We start from the raw sequence: 27,753 nt of genomic DNA on the forward strand, positions 1-27,753 counted from the left end.
TCTGAGTGGAAATGCTTACCACTCTGACTTTCAGAATTATGAGGATTTAAATATTCTGTGAAAGCTCCCTGAGTCAGGACACTAAGCAGTGCGGATGCTGCTGAATTACTAAGGCAAGTAACACAGATGATAAATTTTTAGAATCACTGCTATAAAATAAGAACAAGAAGAAAGCATCTCTTTCAGAGGTAGAGGTTTTATTGCGTAAAACACTGGATAAAACTGTACTGCTTCAAAGACATCTTGCTTCTAACAGCGGAAAGAAAATAGTCATCGCTGAAAAACAACTTTTATACTTCTATACCAGAATAAAGTTCTGTCAACTGATGTATAATAAATAATGACCAAGAATAAACTTTAAATACAAAGTCATCTACTTGTTACAAGCAAGGCAACAAAATCCTCTACTCTATTGATCTCAGATCTCCTCCAAGATAGAAACTCCTTCATTTAGGAATGTAGACAATATCATGACCAGTTTCACACACTACAGAAGTACAGAGAAATGTTGACATGTTTAGGTTTGTGAAGCATGATGTTATTCAGAATCTGACAATGTATCACTGCTGCTGTCACTTGTTTGTATTACAAGTTACAAATGTTGTGGAAAGGTCTACGTCAGAGGGAGGAAAAAAGGGGGGGTGGGGGGGCAGAAACAGTAGCACCTGACCAAATGGAATCAACGCACACATCACAGAAAGGGAAATGTTTCCAGTGTCACAAACAGAATTATTGCCTGTCATCCGAAATGCTCAAAGACACAGAAGAATACTGAAAGATTTCAAAAGTGCAAGAATGGAATGTGTTTGCTAAGATATTGTAGGTGGCGCGCACACACACATACATACATACACACACACACCACGCACACACATACATACATACATACATACATACATACACACACACACACAAAAGCAAGCGACTGACACAGTCACCAAACACAGTAGTGCAGTTAATATCCTAAAGCTTACTACAGTCGTTCAGAAATGTTTAATAACATCTCGATCCCTTACGGGGGATCTTTCGAAACAAGTTGCATTAAGTTTATCATCTGGGTTTAAGTAAGGCAGTGAGAACTATACTAGAAAACAATAAAACCAGCTTGCTATACGGCAGATAGGTCCTAGTTGAACAATGACCTCGACTCAATTGTGGCTTAGGTTGATTGACTTCCCAGCAGCCAGCATATGCAAACCTTGCTTCCCTCCTAGCCTGAGATGCTTTCTTACCTCAGGTTTAGCACTAAGCTTTTCCTTTAATATTTACAAGTCATACATTGCAGTTTCTGATTATTGTAAACTGCTTTTAGGCAGAGCAGAACTTTTTAAGGCCCTGGGATTTACTTTCTGCTCCCAGCCTACATGGAACACTATTTGACTTTTTAAGTCCAACTTTTCTTTTTAGAAGACATTAACACTTGTCTACTATCGGAAGAAAAAAAGCACCGTTTTTTTTTTGCTTTTGACAAATGAAATAAGATAAAAGGCTGTAAAGCATGTTTGATTTTTTGAAGGACTTGATACTGATTTTTGCGTTACTCGAAAACCTTCATACATTATTTTTCTAGAGTGTTTTATAACCTCATCATTCATCACAACCCTCTACTTCCTCCAAAGCTTCCTATACTCACGGTAAAATTAATCTCTGGAGACTCCGAATTGTACAAAAGCTAATATTCATAAAAATACACCACAAATTCCATTGTTTCCGTTTTACAAAAACAAAGGAAAAAAGACTTACACTATTAACAGTATTTGTTAATACAGAGCAGGAAACTGTGGATCATTTTACTGCTATTTTCATTTCAGGAGATACCCCACCACCCCCACCCCATTTCTGTATCTTTTATCCTTAGAAAACCTTAACAAATTGTTGCTCATGGGGATTCTCATTGAAGTAAAAAACCTTGATCTTTTGCTACAAATATCCCACTTCCTGCTAGTGCCCTCTACTGTCCAACTTAACATCTTTCAGTGTTTGCTGATACCCTCCCCCCCACCACAACATCCCCCTCCCACACACATACTTGTCTCCAACTTGAATATTGATAAGCTCCTTGTCCGCAGAAGAAAATTATCCTTTTATTACATACGTACACGTAAAGAAAAAAAATGCTTTCCTCCCTCAACAGCATAAATGAATCACGGAAAAATGACTTAGCGCCTTTGCATTGTGTCTTATTTCTACTGGGGTTCCTCTTCAATTGATGCATTCAGCTCTGAATTGGAAAGGAAATGTGAAAACGTTATTATCCGACCCACTTTAGTGTAGGTCACTACTGACCCTAGTTCATGGGCCGTCTAAGATTTCTTCTATAGTGCAGTTGCGACACTACTTGAATTGATTTTTTTCTGCAATGACAGCTCCAGTCAGACTGGCACCATGGCAGTCTACCAACACATCTCATTACTATGCTAAGCGAATGACAGCAGCTGGTGTCATGTTATAAAGGTGTTTTCAACACTGAAAACACAGCCCGAGATCTTCAAGGCAATGCTAAATCATTTAGATGGTATCATTTTTCGGTTAAGAGCATTATTTTTGGACAAAGACCACTCTAAACTTTTACATGTCCGGCTTTTAAGTAATTGATGACCTCTTCCCCACCTTTGGCAACCCACTTTGCCCTCCCACCCACCTGTGATATTTGGAAGGACTTGTTGCTAGGTAACAGTTTGACAGCCATTTGGGAGGACTGTTGCTTTTCCCATATATATTCTATATTGTCAATCACAATATCCGGGTGTTATTTATTAATAGTCCACACTTTCTTTCCTTGGAATGCCATAAAGGTTTGCTCATTCCGAATGCGTATCAAAAAAAGCTGTGTAGAAATTAATATTGCAAGTATTTATTTTGTTCCGCTGCGTTAATCTTGGGCCTGACTTGTTTCCATTGGCAGTTCACACGAGCTCCCTGGTTTCTCAAGACTTGCTTCCTCTGAAATCCCAGGAGTCTCCGCTTCAACTCTTGAGCGCTTGAACCTGCGATCTGGGTACTGGCTGTTGTCGAAAGGCATGCGATGCACGCACAGAACATGGGTCTTCAGGTTCCCCTTCTGAGAGGCACTGTATGGGCAATATCTGCACTGGAAAGGCCTCTGACCTGTAGAGGAGGGAAACAGAGGAATCTGGTTAATGGGCCAGGTTTTCTCCTTTAAGAAATACGTCAATTATGCCAAGATATAGGCATTCTCTCAATTCCAATTTATTTTTGATGAAACAAACAAGCCATTCGTACTTCAGTCCATTCTCAAGACTCTGCAGCTGGAAAGAAATAACCATGTGAAAAGTATAGTGACAGTAACCAACCCAGTACCATTCAAAGGTGTGGCTCAAAGGAAACCGGAAGAGACTATTCAATATTACACCCCAGAGTGGCACAACTGCAAGTCTCAATTTTCATCACATTTCGAGAGCAAATTCAGGAGAGCCGCAAGACAGAGGGCAAAATAAAACACTGTAAATGTTTACAACAGATGTACCAGGCAGAAAGGAAAGGTTTGTTCATATTGTAAATGAACCCTGACTGAACAAAGCACGATGTGATACTGTCATGGTCTGGTTTATTTCACATTTCTGTTCTGCACTGGTACACACCGCAGAAATACCACTTTTCATTTACATTATTTGTCTTGCAGCAATTGTTGTGTCACCAGTGCCCGTGTACTTATTAGTGAGGTCTGGGTTAATACGGCTAAGCTATAAAAATAAATAGAGGTCTCATGCACTTTACGGTGAAAACTAACAGAATGCTGCTTTGTAACATTGCTTTCAATGTAACACGGACTTGGGTAACGGCAAAATGCTATTTTCTTGGTCTAATTTAAGCTGCAATTAACCCTTTACTTTCAGAGGGGGAAAAAATCAATATAAATCAATGATTTTTTTTGGGGTGGGAGTGGTTGGAAAAATTAAAAACAAAAACTGAAGATAAGGACAAATAAGATTTTCAGTCACACAAACACACATACACAATCACTTTCAATACCCTGAATACTGTTAAATGAACTGTGCTTTTCGCCCCCCACACTTTATATGGAGACAATGACATTGGCAAAGAGCAAACAGAACAGCCGCTATCTATCTTTCTTTGGGAAAAAAATGTGCAGATAATTTAACACGGGAATAGCGATATATCAAAGATGAAGAATCATATTTACGGTGCTGATGGCCATATTAACAAAATAAGATAGATTGTACAATATTTGGAGAATGCCTACATTTCTATCTGAACACTACAGACATATGATGGGAACAAGCAGTACCATCCAGTCATATATTTATCATTGTCAGCACTCTCTGCCTGTAGCCTATTTTATGTCTATCATATTTTTTAATTGTATGAAAATTCCACGTTAAAAAAAATCCTTGCTGCTTTTCTTTTAATGAAAAAAATACAAACTAAAGGAAAATAAATACAAGTTTGGATTTTTGAAGTTGCCTTCCCTTTAATGTCACGGTGATGCAGATCTGAGTGAAAGCCTTTCTTTGAAATACAAAGTAAACTTGTCTCTTCGTTGCATTATTCTATAAGAGGCTGTGCAAAATGAAAGGTGTCAGACTTTGCTGCGTTTGTGCGTTGATACTGAAGCTGTAGCTGAGAAATGACAGATGTCTGCTACCAGCTGCAATGAAGCATGGTAAAGTTTTAGTCTAATCCACTTACTCCACTGCAGTCATGTGAACCAAAACAAATGGGCAGCTCCTTATACAAAACACTGCAGTCAACTGATGCTCTTTTATGTAATGTAGCTGAATTCTTCATCTTTTCATTTATTTCTTCAACTCCACCACTCCCCCCAAAAAAAGTGCTGCTAAGAATACATTTTCCTATATTTTGGTGGGGCTTTGGTTAAACAAAAAAGAGATTTTTCCAACCTGTGTGGCCGGAACCCAAATGGAATTCCCTTGAAAATGTGGGGAATTGGGAAGAAAAATACACATGCAATCCCATATTTTCCACGTCTTCTCGGTTTTAGACTCAACAAAACTTGGCCCGGTTTGGCTTTGAATCTTGGGGGGGGGTCCTGTTGCTAAAGGAAATTGTCAATCAAAATATCAGTGAAAAAATATGCCCCCCAATACAAAGCGATCGCTTTTAATGCTGCCTGCCCCCCCCCCACCCCCCATGTCCTGTGCAATTTTTAACACATAACACAGCAACTGAATTAAGTGAAACGATGTTTGGAGTCGTGTGTGTGTGTATGTGTCTGTGTGTGGGGGGGTTGGGGGCGGCGTGAAGGGAGGGTGGTTGTTAATGTGTTGGTTGCGATGCCCTCCTGGGGGTTCCTTTTACAAAACAAAGTATTTCTTGTCCTGCAGCACTTCATGGCTTGTCTCAGTTCCACCTCCTCCCCCTCCCACCCACCTCTGAAATTCCCAGCAGTGGATCCAAAGAGAACAGTGAAAGTGAATGAGCAGAGTATCACTTCCTGAGCAGCAAACCCCCACCGCCCTACAGCGTGTAACAGCAACAACCTTTTGAACCTTCCCTCCTCCAATCCTTGTAAGGCGAGAGCGAGGACATGAAGTCATATGGTTCTCTGTGCCAGGAGTTCAAACAGCTGGGAAACACTGTTTCAGTAGTGCAACACATTCACAAAAAAAACCATGTACTGCATTTGGCCCGTGGCACAACAGAGTAAGGATTATGTTCCTTCAGGCGAAAAACAACAGGAGCAGGCAGAGAAGAAGCCGAAGATTTTCCCCCTAAAAAAACTTACCGCAACAACCTTCGTCAAACCACATGACTGCCCTCACACAATTTCCCCTGTGTCTCTCAGGCTACTTTGGCAGGAAGTCAGAATGATGGTTATATAAATTCCATCTGATGCCAACACTGCCATCTGTGAGTAAGACTGCTCTGCCTACGTCTCTCACTGCTAACACACACACACACACACACACACACACAAAAAAAGCAGCTCGCCCAGAGATGAGGAAGAAAAATTTTTTTTTTTGATTAATTTGCAGAATGCTTCTGATTTGCTCATATATTATTATAACTGCTCATCAGCACATGACAAATTCGCAGCACTCGGCACAGGAACCCAGTCAGCTTCAGCAGATTTTCAACAGCACCTGACAGACTGCAGAGCCACTAATGACTTTCAGCTGCTTACAGACAGTAATTCTATCTTCAGGAAAGCCGGGAAAAAAAACTCCAGCTAAAAAGCAGCAGGCTTTAGACCATTTTATACACCCAGCTTTGCATCAGATTCACTTAACCATTTAACCACTGGCCCTTCCCCGCATCACCTCTGTGACCCATTCCTTACAACAATGGGATTTGGTTGTGTGTGTGTGTGTGTGTGTGTGAATGAGAGACGAGGAGGAGAGATGCTAGCAGAATCTCTGTGCATTTGGCCTGTGAAAGGCTGCAAGGCGGAATGATGACACACACGTTTGCCAATGGACATCTTTTGGTCGGTGAGCAATGTGTTTTATTTGCGTGTGTTTGTGCGTGTGGGCGTNAAAAAAAATCGTCCCTCAAAATAAATGATGAATTTAGGGTAACGTTTTTCACGTCTCGGTGCGCTTGGGAAGGTGAAAGCGGTAATGTGTGACGCGTTTCCCTCAATAACACAAGAAGCAAAGCGATGTACCAAGATCAAAGGTGCCACCTGTGCAGTCGTCACACACGCACTGAAACCCTGCGACACCGATTCCACTAACCAGTTTTTGTGACGTTTTGAGCACCCCTGCAGAGGCTGCATTGCTGCCGCTCTAAACGCTCTCTGTTGCGTTCAGAGAAACGCTTTCATCCTGCCCGCTCAGGGCAGAGTAAAGCAGCACAAAAAAAGGGCCGCATTGTCGATGACGAGATTCTCACCTTTCAAGTTGAACGTCACTCGTAGCACGAACAAAACATTGGGTGAATTGAAATCTTCTCTAGAACTCCAGAATACAATTCCGACCCGATCGTTTCACCTCTTTAACTCATCTCCCCCCCACCCGCACTGCTCAACGTGTAAAACCTCGACACTATGGCAGTCCGCAGATTTTTTGTAACCGGAACCAACAAGAGTGTGAGACCTCAGCACGCTAGCTTTTTCCTTCAATATAATATTCGGCTCCAAAAGCAAAAAGAAAAAGTTCTAAACATTTTTGAGGGGATATGAGGTTGCAAAAATAGTGGATCTTCATTAGATTTGCTATTATATTTATACTTGCAACCATTAAATCACTTGCGTCCATCGAGCCACTAAAATTCTGCTGTATATATATATAAAAAAAATCAACAGCCACTTTGTGGACCCTGTGGATTCAATACATATAGCTTAGCTATCTCCAGACTGAAGGGCTTATTTGTCTGCTTTAATTGAAATCACTCCATTCTCGAAAGTCAGTGGAGGACTTTGGGTGTAGGGAGGGGGCTTGGAGAGGCCACTACAAATAAGTTCCATTAATCAAAAGGCAGAGTCTAATGTAACTAATATTTTACAATTAGAGGAGACAAGATGGAGCTAAAAGCCATCTATCTCTCTTACACCACATGATCATCGATTCATAATCAGAAGATTGAGAGTCGCAAAAAGATGCATTTACAAAAGGGGGGTTGGTCTGTGCAGAAGATAATGAACACGATGAAAAACAGCAGCTCTGAAGGCTGAGTAAAGATGACACAGTGCTTCAATGGTGACAGATGACAGGGAGATGAGTACTGATACCTGACAGGCAGCGAGTGATGACTGCAGTCTTTTCCCACCATTATGATCCTCAATTATCTCAGTAGGGCAAAAAACAGAACCTCAGCCGTCATCTCGTGCTCATACTGGAAGAATATGCAATTGTGGCAGGCTGCTTGTAAAGAACACTTTTTCACAATTTTATCAGCACTATATTGGGTCTGTAGTTTTAATGTCAGTATTCATGATCGGTGCCAAGTAAAGTGAGTGCGGTACTATGTATTCCTTCTTCTGCACAAGCCTCGCTGCAGATGGGAGGGAGGGATGGAGGGATGGAGGGAGTGGTGGAGGGGGGGGCGGCTGTTGTGGTTTCTCTTACAGTGCCATCTGCAGGGAGCACCACGCTTCTTCAGGTTACGCTTTCCCGTTCAATATTAACCGGAAACTGTAGACAAGACGATTCTCACAGAATGCATTCGGTTGACTAAACAATTTTGGGGCAGAAAACTAAACCCTGTGCTCAGCGTTTTCAGAAGTGTATAAATGGGCCTGATTTTCATGATCTCTCCTCATCTCCTCACCCCTCTGTTCCTCTCTCTTATCCCCCACCCGCCAACAACCACCACCACCCACCCATCTCGTCCCGTCAACTTAAAAAAACACACTACAATGAGTTGGATTCCTAGACTAGGAAGAGAAGGCAGTTCTCAAGGTCTGCTCAGCCCTGCACAAACACTGTTTAAATGTGGACAGTCCACGACTATTTACTGCATAATTGCTCCCCATCCTACATCCAAAAAAGCATTGCAAAACATTGCAAACCTCTTAATAGAGACACTGTTCTGTAGAACTTAAGTGTTGCATTTACCTGGTAATTTTATGCGGGCTTGTGGTAAGTTTTTTTTAACACTATTAGTATCAGGCACTCAGCTATCTGATGGGAACTGACTCTAATGCAGTTAAAAAGACATTTTTTTATGTCAGGGACCAAATGTAATGCGATGGGACATGCCTTCAAAAGCATCCATGGGTGATGAATGCACTATACTATACAATGCACTAATATGTAAAAATACATAATAAAACGTTTGGAACACATTTGCAGATCATTTTTGCTCCGATTTAAATCACATCCAATCTTCACTGTGCAAAGGCACAGTCCATCTTTTTACAGGTGGTCTTTTGCACCACCTTGTGGCGGTGGTGGAAATGGCACTGATGAAAACTAAATATGCTGAATAATTGAGCGAGGAGCAAGTTCACTCGGGGGTCACCATCTGCAGGGTTAATACTCTTTACCCAGTCGGAATAAGATTCATCACATGCCTGGCAGTGAATGTATACAAAGTGCGGTATTATGGCTCTGCGTGGCTCAAGGGAGGCCCTCAAAGATATTGGTTGGAAGATACAGAGGGCACGCTTTGTATCAATTTCTAATGAATCCAGTGGATACCAGAGTTATCTTGGAAACGATGCTTTTGAGACCGTGCTGAGAAGGACAGAAGTACTCGAGTCTTCTTTGCCTCTTCATCCAGCAGTCATAATGCAGGTTAAGGTTGTGGCTTATAAGACGCTCTTCCAAATAGCTCCTAAGCATGCAGAGGATACATTATCAGCAGCCCACATGTGAGATCCAGGCCCAAGCTGTAAACAGAAGAAGCTTAGGAAGTGAGGAGATCTCGCTGGTCCTGGAAGGTCGCTCGGAGGCAGTGTTGGGCTCATTTTGCTAAAGCCGCTTGCATGAGGATCTGGTTCAGCAGATGGTGTCTTGTACATGATTTTAGGCTTGGACCTCAAGGTGATCCAAGGTGGACGGTACCTTGCAACTACCTTGCAAAGGTCTCTTCACCAAGCACAAGGGAGATGTTGATGTTCATCTCAGGTTTAATTAAGGTGCTCAGTCTGCACACATACATTATTATTCCAAGATAAATCGCTATTTAGAGTATATTATACTCACAATCTTCTATTGAGGTGACCGCAGTATGTGTGTGGTGTGTACTCACTGAGCCTCCGAATATTCATATATTTTATACTCCATGGATCAAAGTATCTCTAAATTTTACATAGAATAACAGACAGCTGGTAAGATGAAATTGATGAGATTTAGATACGTTCTCTCCTAGTTTACACAAGGCACTTGTACCCTGCAACGGTATTATTGTACAGCCATTAAGTGTGTTCCTTTTATAAGCTGTAAAATGGTGCTTATTGATGGTACTGACAAGACCAAATCCATTAGTAAGATAATGGTGTGGTGGCATAAACAAGCACATGCTATAGCATCAGAGGGATAGATACTAGGGTAATACAAGTGTGCTATTGTGAACCATTATACCCTATCTCGTAGAGAACAAAAGATGGCTGAGTGTGCATTACAAGGCTAAAACACAGGCGATTTTGAAGGGTCATAAGCACAAAAGCTTAGAAAGTTTCTACAGAGATCAGAAAATTCCCAGAAGGCTTTGATTTGTTTTTAAAACAAATAACACATTTTATATATTTTGCTATTTTTATCGGTGAGGTTTTTTTTTATTTTGCAATCTTTGTCACATGGGTTCATACCTTTCATCGCAGCTTCAATGCGGTCGCAAAACAATGCTTTGAATGACAGGGAGAAGAGGTTTTTACAAGAAGAGAAAATACACAGTCTCAGCACAATGCAGGAAGTGACCGTTCTGCTGGATTAAAAGCTGCTCTTTTACCAGAGGATCATTATAGAAAGGAACACAACACACAAGTTCAATGGTGTTGGCAATAACACGTCATTGTAAAGAAACATTTAATACCATTCACAAGTTGCTACATGTGAATATTTTAGATATTCTACCCTCTCTGATCATTAGATCCTCCTATGCTATAGTATCTGATAAAGAAAGTTTTTGATAAACTTCTAGCCAACTGTTTATTCTCTGGAGTTGACTGCTGAGTGAAGTGGAAGTAGGTTCTCTTGCTAACTTTTCTCTTGTCTGGTGGCCCTTTTCCCTCCTTTCACTCTGCAGTGGTTCAGTAAACGCACAGTGAGAGACCCACATCCAAGAAAGAAAGAGAGAGAGAGAGAGCAACTACCTGTGAATTCAGTATCTCTCCAGTTACCACTTCAGTTCATTTATTGGTCAATCGTTTTACGGTTGGGGTAAGCAAAATTTCCTTTGCACAGAGTCTTTGCCACACATTCCACCATTTCGGGAAAAGGCTTACTTCAATTATTTTTAAGAACAGGAAGGAAGAACAATTCGCCCATATTCTGCTTCAGAATTAACTTTGGTTTGCTCCAAACTTGCTTGGAGCAAAGAAGCAGGTGGGGTATTCTAAGTAGGGTGTGCACATGCCTACGCCTATTCATGGTATGTAGTTCATCGATAGCATCATGACAGAAGTGTGCAATTTGTAACCGTTCATACACTCCTCCCAAAATAAAGCGTGCTGGTCAGTTCACAAACACATTCTTGTGGATTTCTGCAGTTTAGTGATTAGAGTACTCGCCTCGCAAGTAGTAAGTAGGAACCCGGTTGTTAGTCGATTGGCAGATCGCTTTACCGGGGGTAATAATCCCTCAAAAAAGAATAATAATTTAGTCACTCAATCCATGACTGTTGGTGGGACACTGCTGTGCACAATTGGCTGCCACGTTTCACCCACAAAATATACAGTCAATTCACTTTGCAGTCTATTCTGTGAAGTGCTTTGAGACGCCTCAAAGATGTGATAAGGCACTATATCAAATGCAAGGATTATTATTATTATTATATATTCTTGTACCGAGGAAAATTCCACCCAAGGACTACAGAAAGGATTTTAAAATAGAAAACTGACTGACCCAGTAGGTCCGTAGTTTATATGAATAATTAAAAGTGCCTCTGGGAATTAGAGATTTTATGGTGAACTAATTACGAACAATAATCATTGGTTGTATTAAGAGGCTGTAATGGTTCATGTTTGTAATGCAAATTACATACTTTTTGTAATGCATATTATTTTGCAACTTTGGAGGGGTGGGGGGGTGAATTCAGATTAACTCGATCTCAAACAACATGACCCAAGGGCTGGACTCCGCACGTGATTATATAACAAAACCCAGCTGCTGTTCCAATGTGTTGCTGTATGTCATTTGAATAATTAAGCAAGGTTACATTCAATGAAAACACTGTAGAGTACAAGGTTGTTGTGTTAACTAATAATTTACATGGATCCAGGTACATTGCGGTAATAAGACAGCCAATTGAGATGCATGCAATTTCTGGAGTACGAAAGGTCACGTAAACAAACATTACCAACAGGAAAGGTTGTCCGACACAGAGCTGGAAGTTAAGCCCATTAAGCAGCCACTAGCAACACAGCCCAATCCAACTTGGTGGTTCGATTGTTACAGCCTTCACATCTGCTCAACTTGGTGTAACTGACAAATCCTCAGTAATGTGGCGTCAAGCTCCATTTTATACAATCTCACAAAGCAGCACTATAGTATTGTAACTTAATACCGGAATATTTGTGGACTCTACCGCACCCAACTCCTGTAAGAACTTGCACTTTTACAGCATCTGCACGTCAAAACATCTCGAAGCACTTTACGCCAACGACCGTCACGTGCAGTAACTGATTTGCGCACAGCAAAGCTTTGTTGTCAATGACAACAAATCGGAGGCGGAGGAGGGTTGTTGGCCAGGACATCAGGGGAGACTCCTTGCTTTCTATCTTCAAAGAGTGCTATGGGATCTTTAACACTGTCTTGAAGTGAAGGCCATCCGCAACCACAGTTTTCATCCGAAAGTTGGTACCTCAGACATTCCCCTAGTACTTCACAACACCACCCACAGCTTCAATGACAGTTCCTTTCAGTTAGCTAGGACCAGGAATCCGATACACGTATTAAAAGGGTTTGCACACAAACTTGTGATAGAATAATTATATGACAATGCCATTATCAGCATTGAACGGGTACATTCTTTTAAAAATCAGCCTTGAATTCAACTTTTGCTGGATTGAATCGATTGAATCAGAAAAAGGGCCATAAAAGTTAAATGTGCAAATCGAAGATGAGTTAAATTTGAATGCAACGCAACCAAAGGAATCGATGAAAACACTGAGATGTCTTGACGGCCCTAGGCAACAAGCAGCCGGGAGAGTTTGCAGTTATAATTAATGGCATCTCATCGCAAACATTATTTACAAAAATGACCTTACATTGCATATTTTAGAAACTACCATCAGCCAGCAGGCTCCGGGAGTGATTTGTGGATGTCAATCAGTCCATCTATTCCTGGGAAAACTCATTTTCCATAGTCATATGGACCTAAAGGATTGAGCGGAGGTGAAAGGCTGGAGACACAAGCACCAATTTGTATTAGGTAAGCATAAATAAGAGCATTCATTTGCCAACCTTACAAGAGCTTACTTACACTGTGACTATTTTACCGCAACACTGTTAGTTTCACTAAACGTCGCAGTTGGCGGATCGAGGGAGTTTGGAACAAAACACAAATTTTATTCATATTTTCTTACCAAAAAAAATTACGATTGTTTTTCCAGCCCAGTGAACTTCTGCTTGCTGTCAACAGGCATTTGTAAACAAGACGGTGTAATAATACTGCTTCACCAGTGAATTGGACACTTTCCTACAGAATTCATCACATGTAACTCACTTAGCCCACATTTCTAGTAAAGAACAAGCTAGTGCCATAAAAATTATGATAGCTTGTAGCTACATCTAATTTCACCACTGTCACTGACTCAGTGCCCTTCATATGTAGCAAGAGAAAGGTGCCTTTTTATCTTATGACTGCCCTCTGGTCATTGAAGGATTTACCATCATTTTAACAGCTATGATCTGCTCGCTACTGCTTCTTATACTGGTTTATATTGCAACGCACTCCTACCATAAATTTAAGCTTGCTTTGTTAACTCATTCCCTCTTGACGCTCTGCAATTCCCTCTACTCCAGCTTCACATTTTCACCTACATACACTGAGTGGAGATGGGCTAAATGATAGGCGAGATGACAGCCAAGTTCAGTGCTACCTTGTCGCAAGTCCAGGGATTTGGAGTCCTGCTAATTGTTGTCGACTACATTGAATAATTGCTCAAATCTTAAGGTGAAGGTGAAGTTAAATCTGAAACCGATACAAACATGGATTTGCATCAACAAGTTTATCCCAGAACAGAAAGAAATCACGTTGTGAATTTTTTTGCTTTTGTTTTTTTAAAAACACAGCCTGACTAACCCTACGTTACTTGTAATATATGTAGGCTTTGGAAAACAAATAGATGCGGTTGAGACTGAAGCACTGCAGTATCATATGTTGGGACAGACTGTCATGTTGGCTAGACGTAAGAAACGACAAAGGATGAAGTTCGCAGCTGCTCGTTGATATCTTTATTTGGACACTTGCCTTCAGCCTAATACCCACGACTTGACATAAGCATGAACTAATTCTGTAAGTCAGCAAACATCAGACTTTTGCTCCTTGTTAGTCCAACTGAACAAGCGATTGGATTGAAAGCGAGTTGTTTGCTCTCCACTTATTACTGGTGCAATGTATGTAACAAAGAAACAATTACTGCAAGCTAAAACGTGAAGCCTTTCAGAAACCAAGTTCGTTTTCTTTCGGTTTCCCGATGCACAACATTCTGGCCACCGTCAATCTGTTTGTTTGACCTCATCAGGATTTTCAGTAGCTGCAAGGTTCAGGCGGGGAAGAAAAAAAACAGGGTGATAGGATGAGAAATAGGATGAGACAGATTTTTTTCTGTCTGTCTATCAAATGGCTGACTAAATATTGATCATGTTGTGAATCTTATGCACTAAACATAAATCACAACTCCATTAAGATACTAAGACATTCAATTATAATGCTCAGGTCACTTTCACATTAAAGTCAGTAACAAACTGATGTGCGTCACCTGATAATGTATTGGACAAATGTGGAACTTTACATAAAGGACTGTTTCCCCCTAGAACGAGCTGGAGAAACAGGGTGAATCATCAAATGTATTGTGATGTAACTAACGGGTATTTCTATATACACTATAGAGGCAGAGTTTAAAAAAAAATCAGTCATCAGTGTAGAGTATTTACATGGGCAACAAAGGCACAGGACATGGGAAACCCACCAGCTGACACAAACCCTGTAAGTCCTCTCATCCCCTTTTCAACAAGCAGCAATATCTCAAGCTGGAAACTTGCTTGAGATCATCGTGAAGCCAACCGAGGTGCTTCAAGTCACACAGCGTTCAAAATCACTGATGGACATTTCCTAGGTTAAAACTGAGCAAATTTTCAAAAGACATTAATAGCGAGTCATAAAAAATACAATAAAAAATGTGATTTTCTTTTAAGATGTGCAAGCGAGGCAGGACCGTGTAGTAACTTACACTTCAGTGTTGAAATTATATTCTTATTCTGCAGTTGAGCAGCACCTGCTGCAGAGTGAGGCTAAAGGAGATTGAGCAGTGTACCAGGTTGAGCCTTACTGATGATTCTATGACTGTTATTGTGTCAGTCCCGCTGCTGATCTTAAGAAGCCAACAACAGTTGGAAGCAGAGAGAACTAATGGCAGGCTCATTGTCAGAAGAGGAGAGTGAAAATGTTACTTTAAAGCATTACTGTAATATGGGAAACTTTTCAAAAATAATTTTGGAAGGGTAGCATAAGGGCAGAGGACAGTGTATTGGAGAGCTTGTGCGATATGGCCAGAAGGGTAACAGAAATACAGAGCACGTTTGCTTAATGGTTCCTAGGGGAGAGTGCTGGCAGTGACTTGTAAAATGAGCACAGTGTGTGGAGCACACCGTATGTTCTGGCTTTTAAAGCCTGGGTCATTAGCAGAATAGGATGGCAGTGTGTTTAGGTAATATGTTAGGTAATGACGTGTGTGTGTCAGGCTCTTCCATTGTCAAGTGCTCTGGGACATTACCCCACATGAAGGGCGTTATAGAAATGCAAGTTGTTGTTGTTGGTTGTGTCATTTGTGTGCATGTATTTCAGGAGGATAATATGTGTGTTGGGAGTGGGGGGTCGGGAGATCATTGTGTGTGCTGTGGAGGTGATAACCCTTGTGGCGTGTGTGTAGTGGGTAGAGGTATGCATGTATGATACACAACACGTATGCAGTTCTGTGCTACGTAAGCAATGCTGCTGTAATTTCTGAAGTGCCAAAGCTCAGAGCTGCTCTAGGTGAGAAAGCTCTCACTGCGATGAGCACATGGTTGATTGTCTTCGGAGGCAGTGGTCAGGACAGGTCTGCTTCTCTTTGGGTGCCTGCCAGGTATGTCAACTGTGAAAAGATGAAGCTCGGCTTTAATTTGGGCAATCAACTTTGGCACCAATACAATGCTAAGGGCTATCTCCAGTGTCTTGGCGCAAAAGCACACATTCAGCCTCGCTGGTGTGAATTTGATATTTTTCAGCGTACATTGAAATTTTTGTCAGTCAAATTAGAAATTTTCACAACACCCTATGGATTTGCAAGCTAATGTTACTTCTTTTTCACATTTCCCCTATCTTCAAGCTTTGACAAGAATGATGGGTTGGAGACTGGGGTGTGAGATCCCACAGTTAGGTCCTGGCTCTTCCTCAAAATCAAGAAATTTTACTCATTTTTTAAAAAAAATGGAGATTCACTGGAATAGAGTCAAAGCACGTCACGTGTCACTAGCTGTAAAGTGGAAATATTGGGAATGTTGGCAGCCTGGCCTACGCAGTGCCTTACAGTTTTGTTCTGTTGACCATAGTCAAAAGATTACAATATAGTGAGTCTAATACGGGGTGAATTATTTAATAATGGAAACTGGAAGTGTATCACACCCATCATGGGAATTCCGATACCATTTACTTTATAATATAATAATAATAATCCTTGCATTTGATATAGACATCCCTAGACGTTTTATAGACATCTCTAAACATCTTCTAGAGTCTCAAAGCGCTTCAAACTTGGGAGCGGCATTCCTGTGAGCTATGAGATGTATTTCCAGTTATCAGATTGAGTCTTCTCTCCTTATTAAAGAATCCAGCTAGAAATTGATAATAATAATCCTTGCATTTGATATAAGACCTTATCACGTCTTCGAAAAGTCTCAAAGCACTTCACAGAATACACTGTAAAGTGTACTGACTGTATAATTTGGGGGTGAAATGTGGCAGCCAATTGCACACAGCAGTGTCCCACAAACAGTCATGGACTGAGTGACCAAATTATTATTATTTTTTATATAATAATTTTTTTTTAAATGATTATTACCCCTGGAAAGGCGATCCGTCAATCGACTAACAACCGACTTCCTACTTACTGCTAAGTAAACAATGGGCGTGTGGAGGAAGCAACTTGCCCAATGTTTCATCCAGCCTAGGAATCGAACCCAGGCCCCCTCGCTTGTGAGTGCCCTAACCACTAAACTATAGGATTACATCCCATTAGTAAGTAGGTACCTGTTCCTAAAGCTTCCATAGTAACACAGTGTGGAGTGCCAGTGCTCTAGCAATAGAGCAGGGTTATGGAATGGAACTAAATTTACACACCCATAAACATTAGATCGTAACGCCAGTGCCATTTAGTGATGGCACTTCAGAATCCAATCTGGCTCGTAATTTTTATTTGCACAATTGTCAAAACACAAGTGTTATAAATGGACAATATTTTATTGGACATTGGAATGTTGTATACTTTCCCACGGGAGCTGTGTGTGAAAAAGTGTCACAAGCCTCATCAGGATGCAGCACTCAGAGGGTTATTTTTTTTGTTTAGTTTAAACACAAATAGTTTCATGGCAAATGGAAACTATTACAGTTTCAGTTGCTTGTATGCATAACTATTTGTCGGAGAAGTTTTGAAAATAGATTTTGCAGAATTTATCCTTTGCCCACACAGTTATTCCAATCAACAATAAAACAACCATGTGTTTATCTTGTGCTTCGGTTATAAAGCCTGTCATAGAGGCAGAAATATGGATAAGCATTTATCTCAAAAGTCCTTGCTGTTTCTCTTGTAATATTTATAGCATACTAACACCTGTGACTACTTTTTTTTAATAACACTGTGTCCGACACAGGCAAAAACCCATCACCATGTTTAAGGGTATCCGAACCAAACAGAGTCCCATGTATTCCCCCTACACCAATTCCAGAGACAGATTGTTGGAATGGAATGCGCACCCTCTCCATGGAGGGAAGCATTATGCTTACCTAATTCTGGAAAGTATTAGGCGCACATTGGCAAGATCCAAGGCTTGGGGACCTCAGAGTGTGTGTTGGGGTAACTGCTGGAGTCTAGCCAGCTGAAACCACGTAGCTTGCCATTGAGAGCGCTCCCTGGCAACCTTTCCTGCTGCTTGTTCAGGTAGGACCACCATACCCATTAGGGCTTTGGCTTGCAGGGGTAACAGGAGCTGAATGGGAAAAGTCCCTGACCCCAGTTACTGGTCTGCCCTTCCAAGTCCTGCTGGGCTGTGCTGTCATCAGCAGTGCACTGGAGTACTGCGGACCTGTCTGACTCAGGAAATGGACGACGCGACAGAGAACTGGCTTGATTCTGACATTCGGTTGCCAAACATGTCACCTTAGAGCCAGTTCAGTTGCAAGGAGGATAGGCACTTTACCCTAAACCTATCAGTGGCCAAGCAAGGATTCATGACTTGAATAATCTCACCCTGCATGTAAAACAAATAAAGGATCCTATTGTTACCTATTCACTTGTGGCTGCTCTTGACTGATCCAGCCAGTATCTTCCGTGCAGCTTTACACATGGGACCTCAGCTTTTCCATTTCATTACACTCTACATTACTGGTATGGAATTGCCATTACCAGAAAGGTTTGAAGTTCCTAATAAGACAGTTAAGGAGAGATTTCGATTCCGCTGGGTCCTAAAAGCACAGTTAGAGTTACTTTGGCAGAGCCAGTGACTACTGCAGTGACATCTGAATAGAGTTAGTCTAAGTTGTACACTTGGCTCAAATGACAGCTTATGTTATATACCATGGCTGCGGTTTCTATCAGTAATTAACAATTGATGGCTCAGAAATGTAGCAGCCACTACCATGAATTCTGATTTGTTGAAATGTTAGATGTAGGATCGTCACAATGGGCCCTCATCTATTACTTTCTTCGTTCTTAATAATTACAATTTATGCGTCTCAATGACATACATTCCACTTCCACATATCACTTGCTGCAGAAACTTAGACCTCAGCAAACCAGTATAAATTTGCCACTAAAGTGAAATAAAAAAAATTCTGAATGTGCAAACCTCGCTGTCTTATAGAGCTCCCACAGTGCCAGTTCACTTCTGATAAAGCTTTCCAACTAAAAACTTCACCTATTTTTCTTCTTCAACTATTGACTGGTTTGTGGATTCCCAACCATAAAGCTTTTCTTTCACATTTACAGCATTCCAAAGTTCTGTTTTTTCAGCCGCTAACATGGCTCATCCAGTCTCACACAATGCCAAATCTCCTTAACTCCACCGAAATAACTCTAATGTGTGCTTTTAGGACCCAGCGGAATCCAAATCTCTCCTTAACTGTCATATTAGAAAACTTCTAACCTTTCCGGTAATGGTAATTCCATGCCAGTAATGCAGAATGTACTGTGTAACGCAGTTAGGCAAAAATTTGATGTGTTACCTATAATAACGACAACAACTTGCATTTATATAGCGCCCTTCACGCTGGCTGGCATCTCGGAGCACTATAGTGTGTGTCAGAGCTGACCGATCCTAGCTATGCTGGCTGTGCCCTGTCTGAACCTCATCCAAGGAACAATAGAGCTTCTACACAGAACTGCCAGTGTACACATTTTCCTCTCTGTAAGAGATCCCAGTTAATGTTTACCATTCTTTTAGAATGAGGAGTGATCCAGTAGTAAGAATGTAGTATTAAGAACATTAGACGGTGGGGTGGGGCGGGGGAGGGGCACTTTTAAACCGATAAAGTTTTATGTTTGATGTTTTACTGAAGTGAAACTACATCAAATCATGCAAATTGCAAGTATAAGGGGGGCATCAGTCTTTGACCACCAAAGTCTCTGCACGTCAGAGTGCCACTAACACACAATCTTTAACGTGCAGTGGAATGGTATCCGTTGACTTTTTAAGCCATTACTTCAACCTGCGATTATAAAAGGATGATTTGCTTCCTTGCATGAAAACGTTGCCTTATTTTTAAATAATAGATTTTTAGAAACCACTTTTAATTTTAAAAAAATCAAAATTGAGAGCTGAGAGTTTAGCTTAAAATAATGGTTCAAATATTCATTTGATTGAACACTACTTATTTCGAAGCAGAAGAGCGAATTACAGATCAGTTAAAATGCTATGAATTACTCCATAACTTGCTATATTAAACCCATTAAAAATAGCAACTCTTATCAAGCTATAGTTTGGCATAAATACTGTCATCTACAATTTCAAGGGTTATTGTTTGGGAGCTTTGAGATCCAAGCTGTCTATTATTCGCTTAATGCACTCTCCTCCACACTGTTAACTTCGCTGATTATCTGGGAAGATGATATCATTCCTTTATAGGGAAGGTAGAAATTGCAAGAGATTTTAACACTGGTATGTGCAAAAAAAATAGACCTTACTGATGTGAGCTGTACAGATGGAACAATTTAACCTGTTAAATTAGAGTGACACAATGTTACATTTCTTAGCTCCAAAAATTAGCAATAACTACATATTTGTAGAAATGAAATGCCACTTAAAAATAGGTTTTCATTGTAGTGTAAGAGGTTGATTGGGATCTTCAATAATTAGGTATTTTTATTTTTCTGTAACAGAAATGTGTTTTGCAACTGGTAATTAGTCACACTTTTAAATGCATATTTATCACATTATGAAGCAACAGAAGATGCGAAATATAGTCAGAATGATAGAGAAATTGAGATTCGGTTGGTTTTCACTGCTATTACTTTTGATTGCTTCCATTTTAATACTTTGTAATCCATTCTGGTGAGAAATTACATCATGCTGTTTTTTCATTGACCGTATTATTAAACTGTTAATGACTTTGCAATGCACTTCAGGGAAAACGTCAGCTGCCGACGCATTGAGTTTTTCTTTGTATTCCAATCTGTGCAAGGTTAAGATTCTCAATCTGAAGACAGATTTTGAACTCGTATAACCTTGGCTCCAGTACAGTACTGGGGGGAATGCTGCATTGTTGAGTTGCCGTCCTTCAGATAAGATATGTTAAGCAGAGGTCCTAGTCTGCTGTGTTCAGGTGGAAGATCCCATGGCACTACTCGAATAGAGAAGGGAGTTTCCCCCGGAGTCCTGACCAATAATCCTCCAAATAAAATTGGTCATTTACTTCATGGCTGTTGTGGGATGTTGTGTGCAAATTGGCTGCCATATTTGATTATAATCTACACATCTGTTCCAGTGTCTTCTGTGAAGCATTTTCAGACGTCCTATTAATGTGAGAGGGGCTCTATCAAATGCAACGATCATTATTTATTTAATTTCACATGTCTCAATTGTGAAATTATGTGCAGTCACAATACAGCAATTGATCTGGATGGTGTGCAGTCTCAATAATAATAGTGTGTAATGATAGGATAAACAGATCTTTCGTGTTGTTTCTGATGGAGAAATTCAGAGTTACTTTATGAGTATTAAAACATTAGCTTTTTCAAGACTGGACGGTATTTCCTGAGCAGCTTTCAGTAATTGTTATTTAAATTATGTCACACCATTTCACCACTAGAGGTCTTACTAATACAAAGAAAAATTACGTTTTCCAAATAAACATGCTGGTAATGGAACTTTACTCACTGCCTTTATTCAGTTCTTAAAGAAATAGCAAAACAGGTTTCTCACTGGTATCTTTCTTATTGCAAACCGAATGGGTAAACCTGGATTTGGTACTAGTTGTTGCAAGTTTACGGTTGGCAGATGCAATTGAAGTTGTGGTTAATGCTGCCTGCTTGTGACCTGACTTATGACAGATGGTTTAATACAATAACATAACTGCGTGGTGTGCAATCCCAGTAATAATGGTGTCTAGCAATTCAAACAAACAGTCCATTCACATCTCTGGCAGTGAATTTCAAAGATATGATTCAAATTCACTTGTCTTCACATAGTGCAACATGCATTAGTTTTCATTTTGAAGCTTAGCGGATGTTCCTTGCTTGGAAAAACTCCCCATGAATGTTGCCCGTTTCTTGCTAATTTATCGTTCATCTTCTTGGTTTGAGGATGAGATTTTATTGAAGAGACAAAATTCACCAAAATCACAATGGTGTTCAATAATGCAGCCATTCAAACACCCGTTGCCGGATGGACTCCACTTAGCGGTTTTAAATAAAACTATTAATGAAAAAGTTCTAAGTTTTATGGAACAGGATTTGAATGCATTCAAAGCCATTGAAGAATCTCCCACTGTATCCTGTGAAGGCATTTAAAAAGCTCCTCACTATGAAAGGAAATCAAGTAGTCTTTCACTAGTTGTGTGATATCCAAGGAATGGAATTTCAACTATTTTTATTCAAAGAAATTTGAAATGCTAATTCATCTTTGTCGGCTTTTTGACAAAAAAGCAGTTAATAGCAGAATGGAGGAAAGGCACAATTGGATCATTTTTAATGTAATAAAGAATGTTATATTTCACAAGAGTTCTGTTCTGTATGTAGCTTGCGTGTTGAAACCATAGAATTATTTTTGTACCGTCCGCAATTAGAAAACTAATTTTAAATATATAATAGGGGAAACTTTATAATTGATTAATAGTAGTATAATTACTGTAGTTAATATGGGAGATACAGCAATGTCTCTGATTGCTAAAGGCAATGTATTACATATTAAATAAAACCTTCCTTCATCTGAGATTTGCAGCAGTTAGAAATAAATAGTTTCCTTCTGGTTGGCCTAAAATGGAACCCAGGATATAAAAAGAAAATTCAATTGTTATAATATTTTATTAAAATCTAATAAATTTCCAGCCTTCTGTAAAGGTATTACACGGCTCCTAATAAATTCAGATGGTAAAAATGGCAAAGTAGACTCAAATAAACGAGTCAGTGCTGCCTTTAAATGCATGAAACCTTCCCGCATCATCAGGGGGCAACAGTCTCAGGAGGTGAAGCAGAACAGGCTCCACTTCTCTGCTTATGATTCAGATTTTTAATGTTGGGCTTCACAGAATAATGACAGTGAGAGATCCATAAGACAGCAAGGCAACGGACGATAATCTGCAGTTGGAGTAGATGACAATATTTCCAAAGCAAAACTTTTACTAAAGAGGTTTGAAAGTTTGCTTGCATCTCAGGGCAGATGCCAGTTATGAATATCTCACCGAAAAGAGCATACATTATTAAACATGATTTATCCCATCACTGTGCAACCCATATACACTTACAAGTGGCATATTCATTATTGATGCTTCTGTGTGTGTGGCGGGGAGGGGGGAGTGGGGTGACGGAGAGCAAACCACTGAGGATTCTTAGTTTGGTGTCTTAAACATAATTAAATTAGTGNTTTTTTTTAGAATTACAGTGCTTTGCACATTTGGGTCCCGTTTTAGTTTCTTTCTACAATCCCAGTCAGGAGGGTTTGACAGTCTGAACTGCTCCAGACGTCCATAGTGAGCGGCTTATGCTTTCTTCAATTTTTACAGCGGAACTTGTCAGAATTTCCTCCTGTCTCTTCCTGGTGACAAAGTCTTTCACTGCCACACTGTATTCCATCGAGCAAACCATCTCAAGATCAGTTAGCTGCCAGTGGGACTCGTACTGTACTCACAAGGGAATTCATCGCATTATTGCTGAAACTCCTATTGTATCCTAAGATTTAAATGTTTAAGTGGCCCAAACAATTAGNTTTTTTAAGTAAAGTGACCTATTTGATTTCCCACATTTTTCTCGCTACAATCACCTGGTTCAAGCCCTTTGTGCTATCTGTGATTCTCCCATCATTCTCACTGGCTTACTAATGAGTTGTAGATCTTCTCTGCCAAGTGCTGCTCAATGTCTCCTTTAAAACCCTTCACTCATTATTTGTTCAGCCTTTTCCCACAGCCTGTATACCCTGTCGTGGCAGCTTAAATATAAACACAGTACTGTATTAACGTTCGGAAATGGCATTCGATTTCGGTTTGATCCTCATAATACTAGCTGCTGAAATGATAATTGGTACAAGCTGCAAGAAAAACAAAAATACATTTCAATCACCATAAGGTATTATCTCAGCTGATGAATTCTGAACCAACAGATACATTTAAAATAGCCCCATCTGCTCGCAACCACAGTTCTCAATTCTTTTCAGCTGACATAATCCAGATTGATTCGTTCAGCAGATAAAATTCAGGCCACTTCTGCCCTTTATAGAAGGAACATAATACCAGCCTTTATTCAGTAACAATGTAACATAATGGGATAGGAATGTGCAAAATGACTGGTTCTTAAATTACTGTGACACACAAGGGCCCAAGACAAGCTGTGGTTTAATGTAAAAAATCATTAGACATAAATTACTAAAGCACTCTAGCATTAACAAGGTCAAACCAAGGCTGTTTATGATGTTTTTCAGATGAAAACTATTTGCCATATATCCAGCTCCGTGCTTTTTTTTACAGAAAATGCCTGGCTTCAAATAAACAAGTTATTGTTAGTCACAATGGCTGACATTAGTATAAGCTCTGCCTAAGAGCTAAACGACTGGGTCATGTTATGTATGGAGATCAGTCAGCAGAACATGTTTTTTTGGTAATGTTTTTATCTAGATGGAGTACCCTGATTTAATAGCCCCCTGAAATAGGCTCTGACATGACATTTCACTTATAAGATGCTTTACTGATGCACATTTCATGTTGGGCTTCACAGAAAAATGACAACCACGGTTGTCCAGTGACAAACCCACATGACAGTAAAGTGTCACAGACAGAGAATGCAGATGTATTATCGCTCTCCTATTTAGACAGAAATGACATCCTCCTATATCTCAAGAGACAATGTCACATACTAGCTAACCTTATTGTGCCAGCTGTACAGTCAACAATATTGACACAGTCAACCATTTTTTTTTGTAAAACTGCAACCTACACATTTGGGTGTATAGAAAACACGCACATATTAATTTCAAATGTCAAAAATTATTTAGAAAGCATAACTTTTGAACATGTCGTTGAAACAGAGAAAAGATTTGATGCCAGTGAGAGTAACAAAGAAAAGCGCTTGGTTTTATGGAAGACAATTAAACAGCAAAAACAAATCTAAAACATCTAGTTTTTTCAACCTTCCTTAATGAACCTAAGAGCAAGGACACTACTCTCATACAAGACCTAACCAACATAACTGGCACATCATTTTCTTCCAAGGGCAATGAACAAATAAAAAAAAAGTCAGGGTTATCACTGTAAGATAATTAATACTTGTATAACAACAGTGCCTGGATTTCATTAGGATAATGTCTGGGCATACAATTACTAAAATATTTGATTGATACTGAGGAGAAAACACTAATCTCATTCTTCCATTCCTGTATATTTTAAAAGGTGAAATGTATTGTAACTAGGCAACATTCAATTGTGATTTCTCACGTCATCTTAGATTTTAAATACATTTAGTCAAATCACAGAGTGCGGTAGAAAACCATTAACTGTCTTGACTGGTTTGTGTTTAAATTCAATTTTACAGGAATTGTGCAGAACTTTTTTTTAAAAAAAACGCTGCAACGGTAATATTGTACGGACAACAAATATTGCCTTTTCAGAATGTGTACTCAGTATCAGAATACTAGTTATGATAAATATCCCTCTAGCAATTAACAACCTTGAATTTTAGTCATTCTTTGACACAGTTATTATTTTCCATTGAAGCAGATCTGGTTGGTCATCTTACTGCACCAATGTAACAAATGTCTTCACAGAAATGTCATGTTAAGTTTTATCAGAGAATTCATGTTTGTCAGGTCACAGCTAATGCTTCTGTGAAAAGGCAGCTTTCCTTCAATGGACTTTTCATGCCTCATCTTTGATTTCAGTAGGATTGTTGTTTTTGAATGTTTAATCTCTTGATTGGAGCACTACAAAGCATGAATGTGAAAATGCTGTCAACAATTGATTTTTTTCTTTGTTAGGAGAGGCTAATTAACTAGATCTTGCTGCAAATACATCATTGATAATGTAGATTGTAAGNTTTTTATATTCTGTCTATCGCCTAGGAGTGAATTTATGTATATGCAAGCTAATAGCATAGTATTTAGGCATTTAATTACGACAAACACTACAAGTCTAAAAAATTAATAGATGCATTGTTGCTTCTCATGGATCAATGCTTCACAAGCTCAGATAAAGTTATTGCTTATGAATTCTAATGAAAGAACGGTAAATTCCTTCAACTTTCAGCTTGGCCTTGAAGGACACAATATAAAGCCTGTTAAATGGCTGAGAGGTCTAATGGATGCAATGGCGTCTACTGTGTGAAACTGAATTTAATAAAAAGGATGTCATTTTGCCTCCTTAAAGGACTCTGAATAGAGCCCTTGTATCTAATTACCCATACTACCATGTGTATCATTTCCAAAGTATGAAAAGAAATCATTTTTAGGTGACACGCACTGAAAATCTTCACGTACATGAATGCACTCTGCTCTGCACAAACACAATTCTGTGAAGGTTTTGTTAGTTTCAGGCCACTCAAATGATCTCTTATTCCATTAACCAGCAAGACAAAAAATATCAAATTCTATTAGCGACCATATAAAGGTGCTAGCCTGGCGCCGTTCTCACGTGTGAACATCTCCACAAGCATCCTCCCCCGTTGACCTCAGAGGGTTTAAAAACTTTCATTGCTGTTTGTCGAGGTTATTCAATGAAGAATATTATGGGTATTCCTGAACACATCCCTTAGTCATTGTCGGTGACAATTAAGGGACAAGGAATAGGTTTAGGAAGCTGCAATCTTGACCCCTATTTTTCGTGAACACAAATTACAGTAGTTCCACCTCTGAAGCAAACACAAGATTCAAGACAGGTTATGCAAAATGTATTACCATCCATTGGTAATGGATGGGGGTGGGGGCGGTGGTGGGTGGGGGGCGAGGGGAGAGAGAAAAGAGAATCATCAAGAGGATGGCACAGCACTGGCCAAAGAACATGAGCATGGGATAGTTTCAAAATCAGAAGTAGATCAGATTATTCCTCATCTCTATGAAACACAAGCCATGCATCTCGTAACAAGGTGTTAATCATTTAGATCATTTCTATTTCTTCATTGTAAAGCATTCCCATTATACCATGTCTAACCAAGGTTTAAGTAGCATAGAATACATTAGTTTAATGCAAAAGATCAGGGAAAGTGTATTTCATAGAACACTCGGAGCAATTAGTCAGTACTGGTGTTTATACTCCACATGAGACTCACCCTTCCTATAAATTAGAAATGTAACCAATCTGAATCATGTTTTATGCTTTGTAATGGATTTCTGCATACCTGGTATTGTCCTCCTACCACTGTTCGCCTCTCAAGTCCAAGAGAACATAATACTGTCACTGTCGCAGAGAAATACAGTTCAGAAGAGGAATCATGAAAATGATCAGCAATCCTATTACATGCCAAAAAAATAAGATTCTCTGCATTTTGATGTCCACGGGCAACTCTTTTAACCTGGAAATCCATTATTAAATATTTACTCCCCATATAACCTATAATCTTTCCCACTTGCACTTCCACCAGATGGTGTTGTGCATTTGAAGATAATAAATACTGTACAGAGTAACTCACTGAGAATAAATGATAACTGAGATTCATTCAAGCATCTGAAAGCCCGACAACTCACAAGCCTCACAGGGGCAAGCAAATTATGAAGCTTTTTTCTGTAAATGTAAAATAACCTCAATAATAACATTTCTAGTTTATTATTTGATATTTTTTTAAAAACACCTCTCGAAGCTTCACCTAACAGTTGAAAATGCAAGCCTACTTGTTAAGTACATGAAAACTGAGCAAAACCCCTGATTCTGAGTTCTAATGATAACAATAATAACTGCTGCAATTTAAAATTGACTACACAATCTGCATTACACAGAGGGTGTGAAGATGTGGAATGCTCCTCCCAAGAAAGGTGGATAGACAGAATTATTTTTAGATATTAGAGGTATCTAAAAGAGAAATAGATACATACTTGG

At 39.6% G+C, this 27,753-nt stretch overlaps 1 protein-coding gene across 1 annotated transcript in view; it reads right to left on the bottom strand.

The window, feature by feature from the left end:
• Positions 1 to 883: 883 nt before the first annotated feature.
• znf536 (zinc finger protein 536) overlaps positions 884 to 27,753 on the bottom strand; it is a 104,108-nt gene continuing 77,238 nt past the window's right edge. The window contains exon 4 of the mRNA XM_007889383.2: positions 884 to 3,108. Coding sequence (XP_007887574.1) covers positions 2,873 to 3,108 — 236 coding nt within the window. The 3' untranslated portion in view covers positions 884 to 2,872. The remainder of the gene's footprint in view (positions 3,109 to 27,753) is intronic.

Source organism: Callorhinchus milii, unplaced genomic scaffold (assembly GCF_018977255.1).
Source record: "Callorhinchus milii isolate IMCB2004 unplaced genomic scaffold, IMCB_Cmil_1.0 Scaffold14, whole genome shotgun sequence".
NCBI lineage: Eukaryota > Metazoa > Chordata > Chondrichthyes > Chimaeriformes > Callorhinchidae > Callorhinchus > Callorhinchus milii.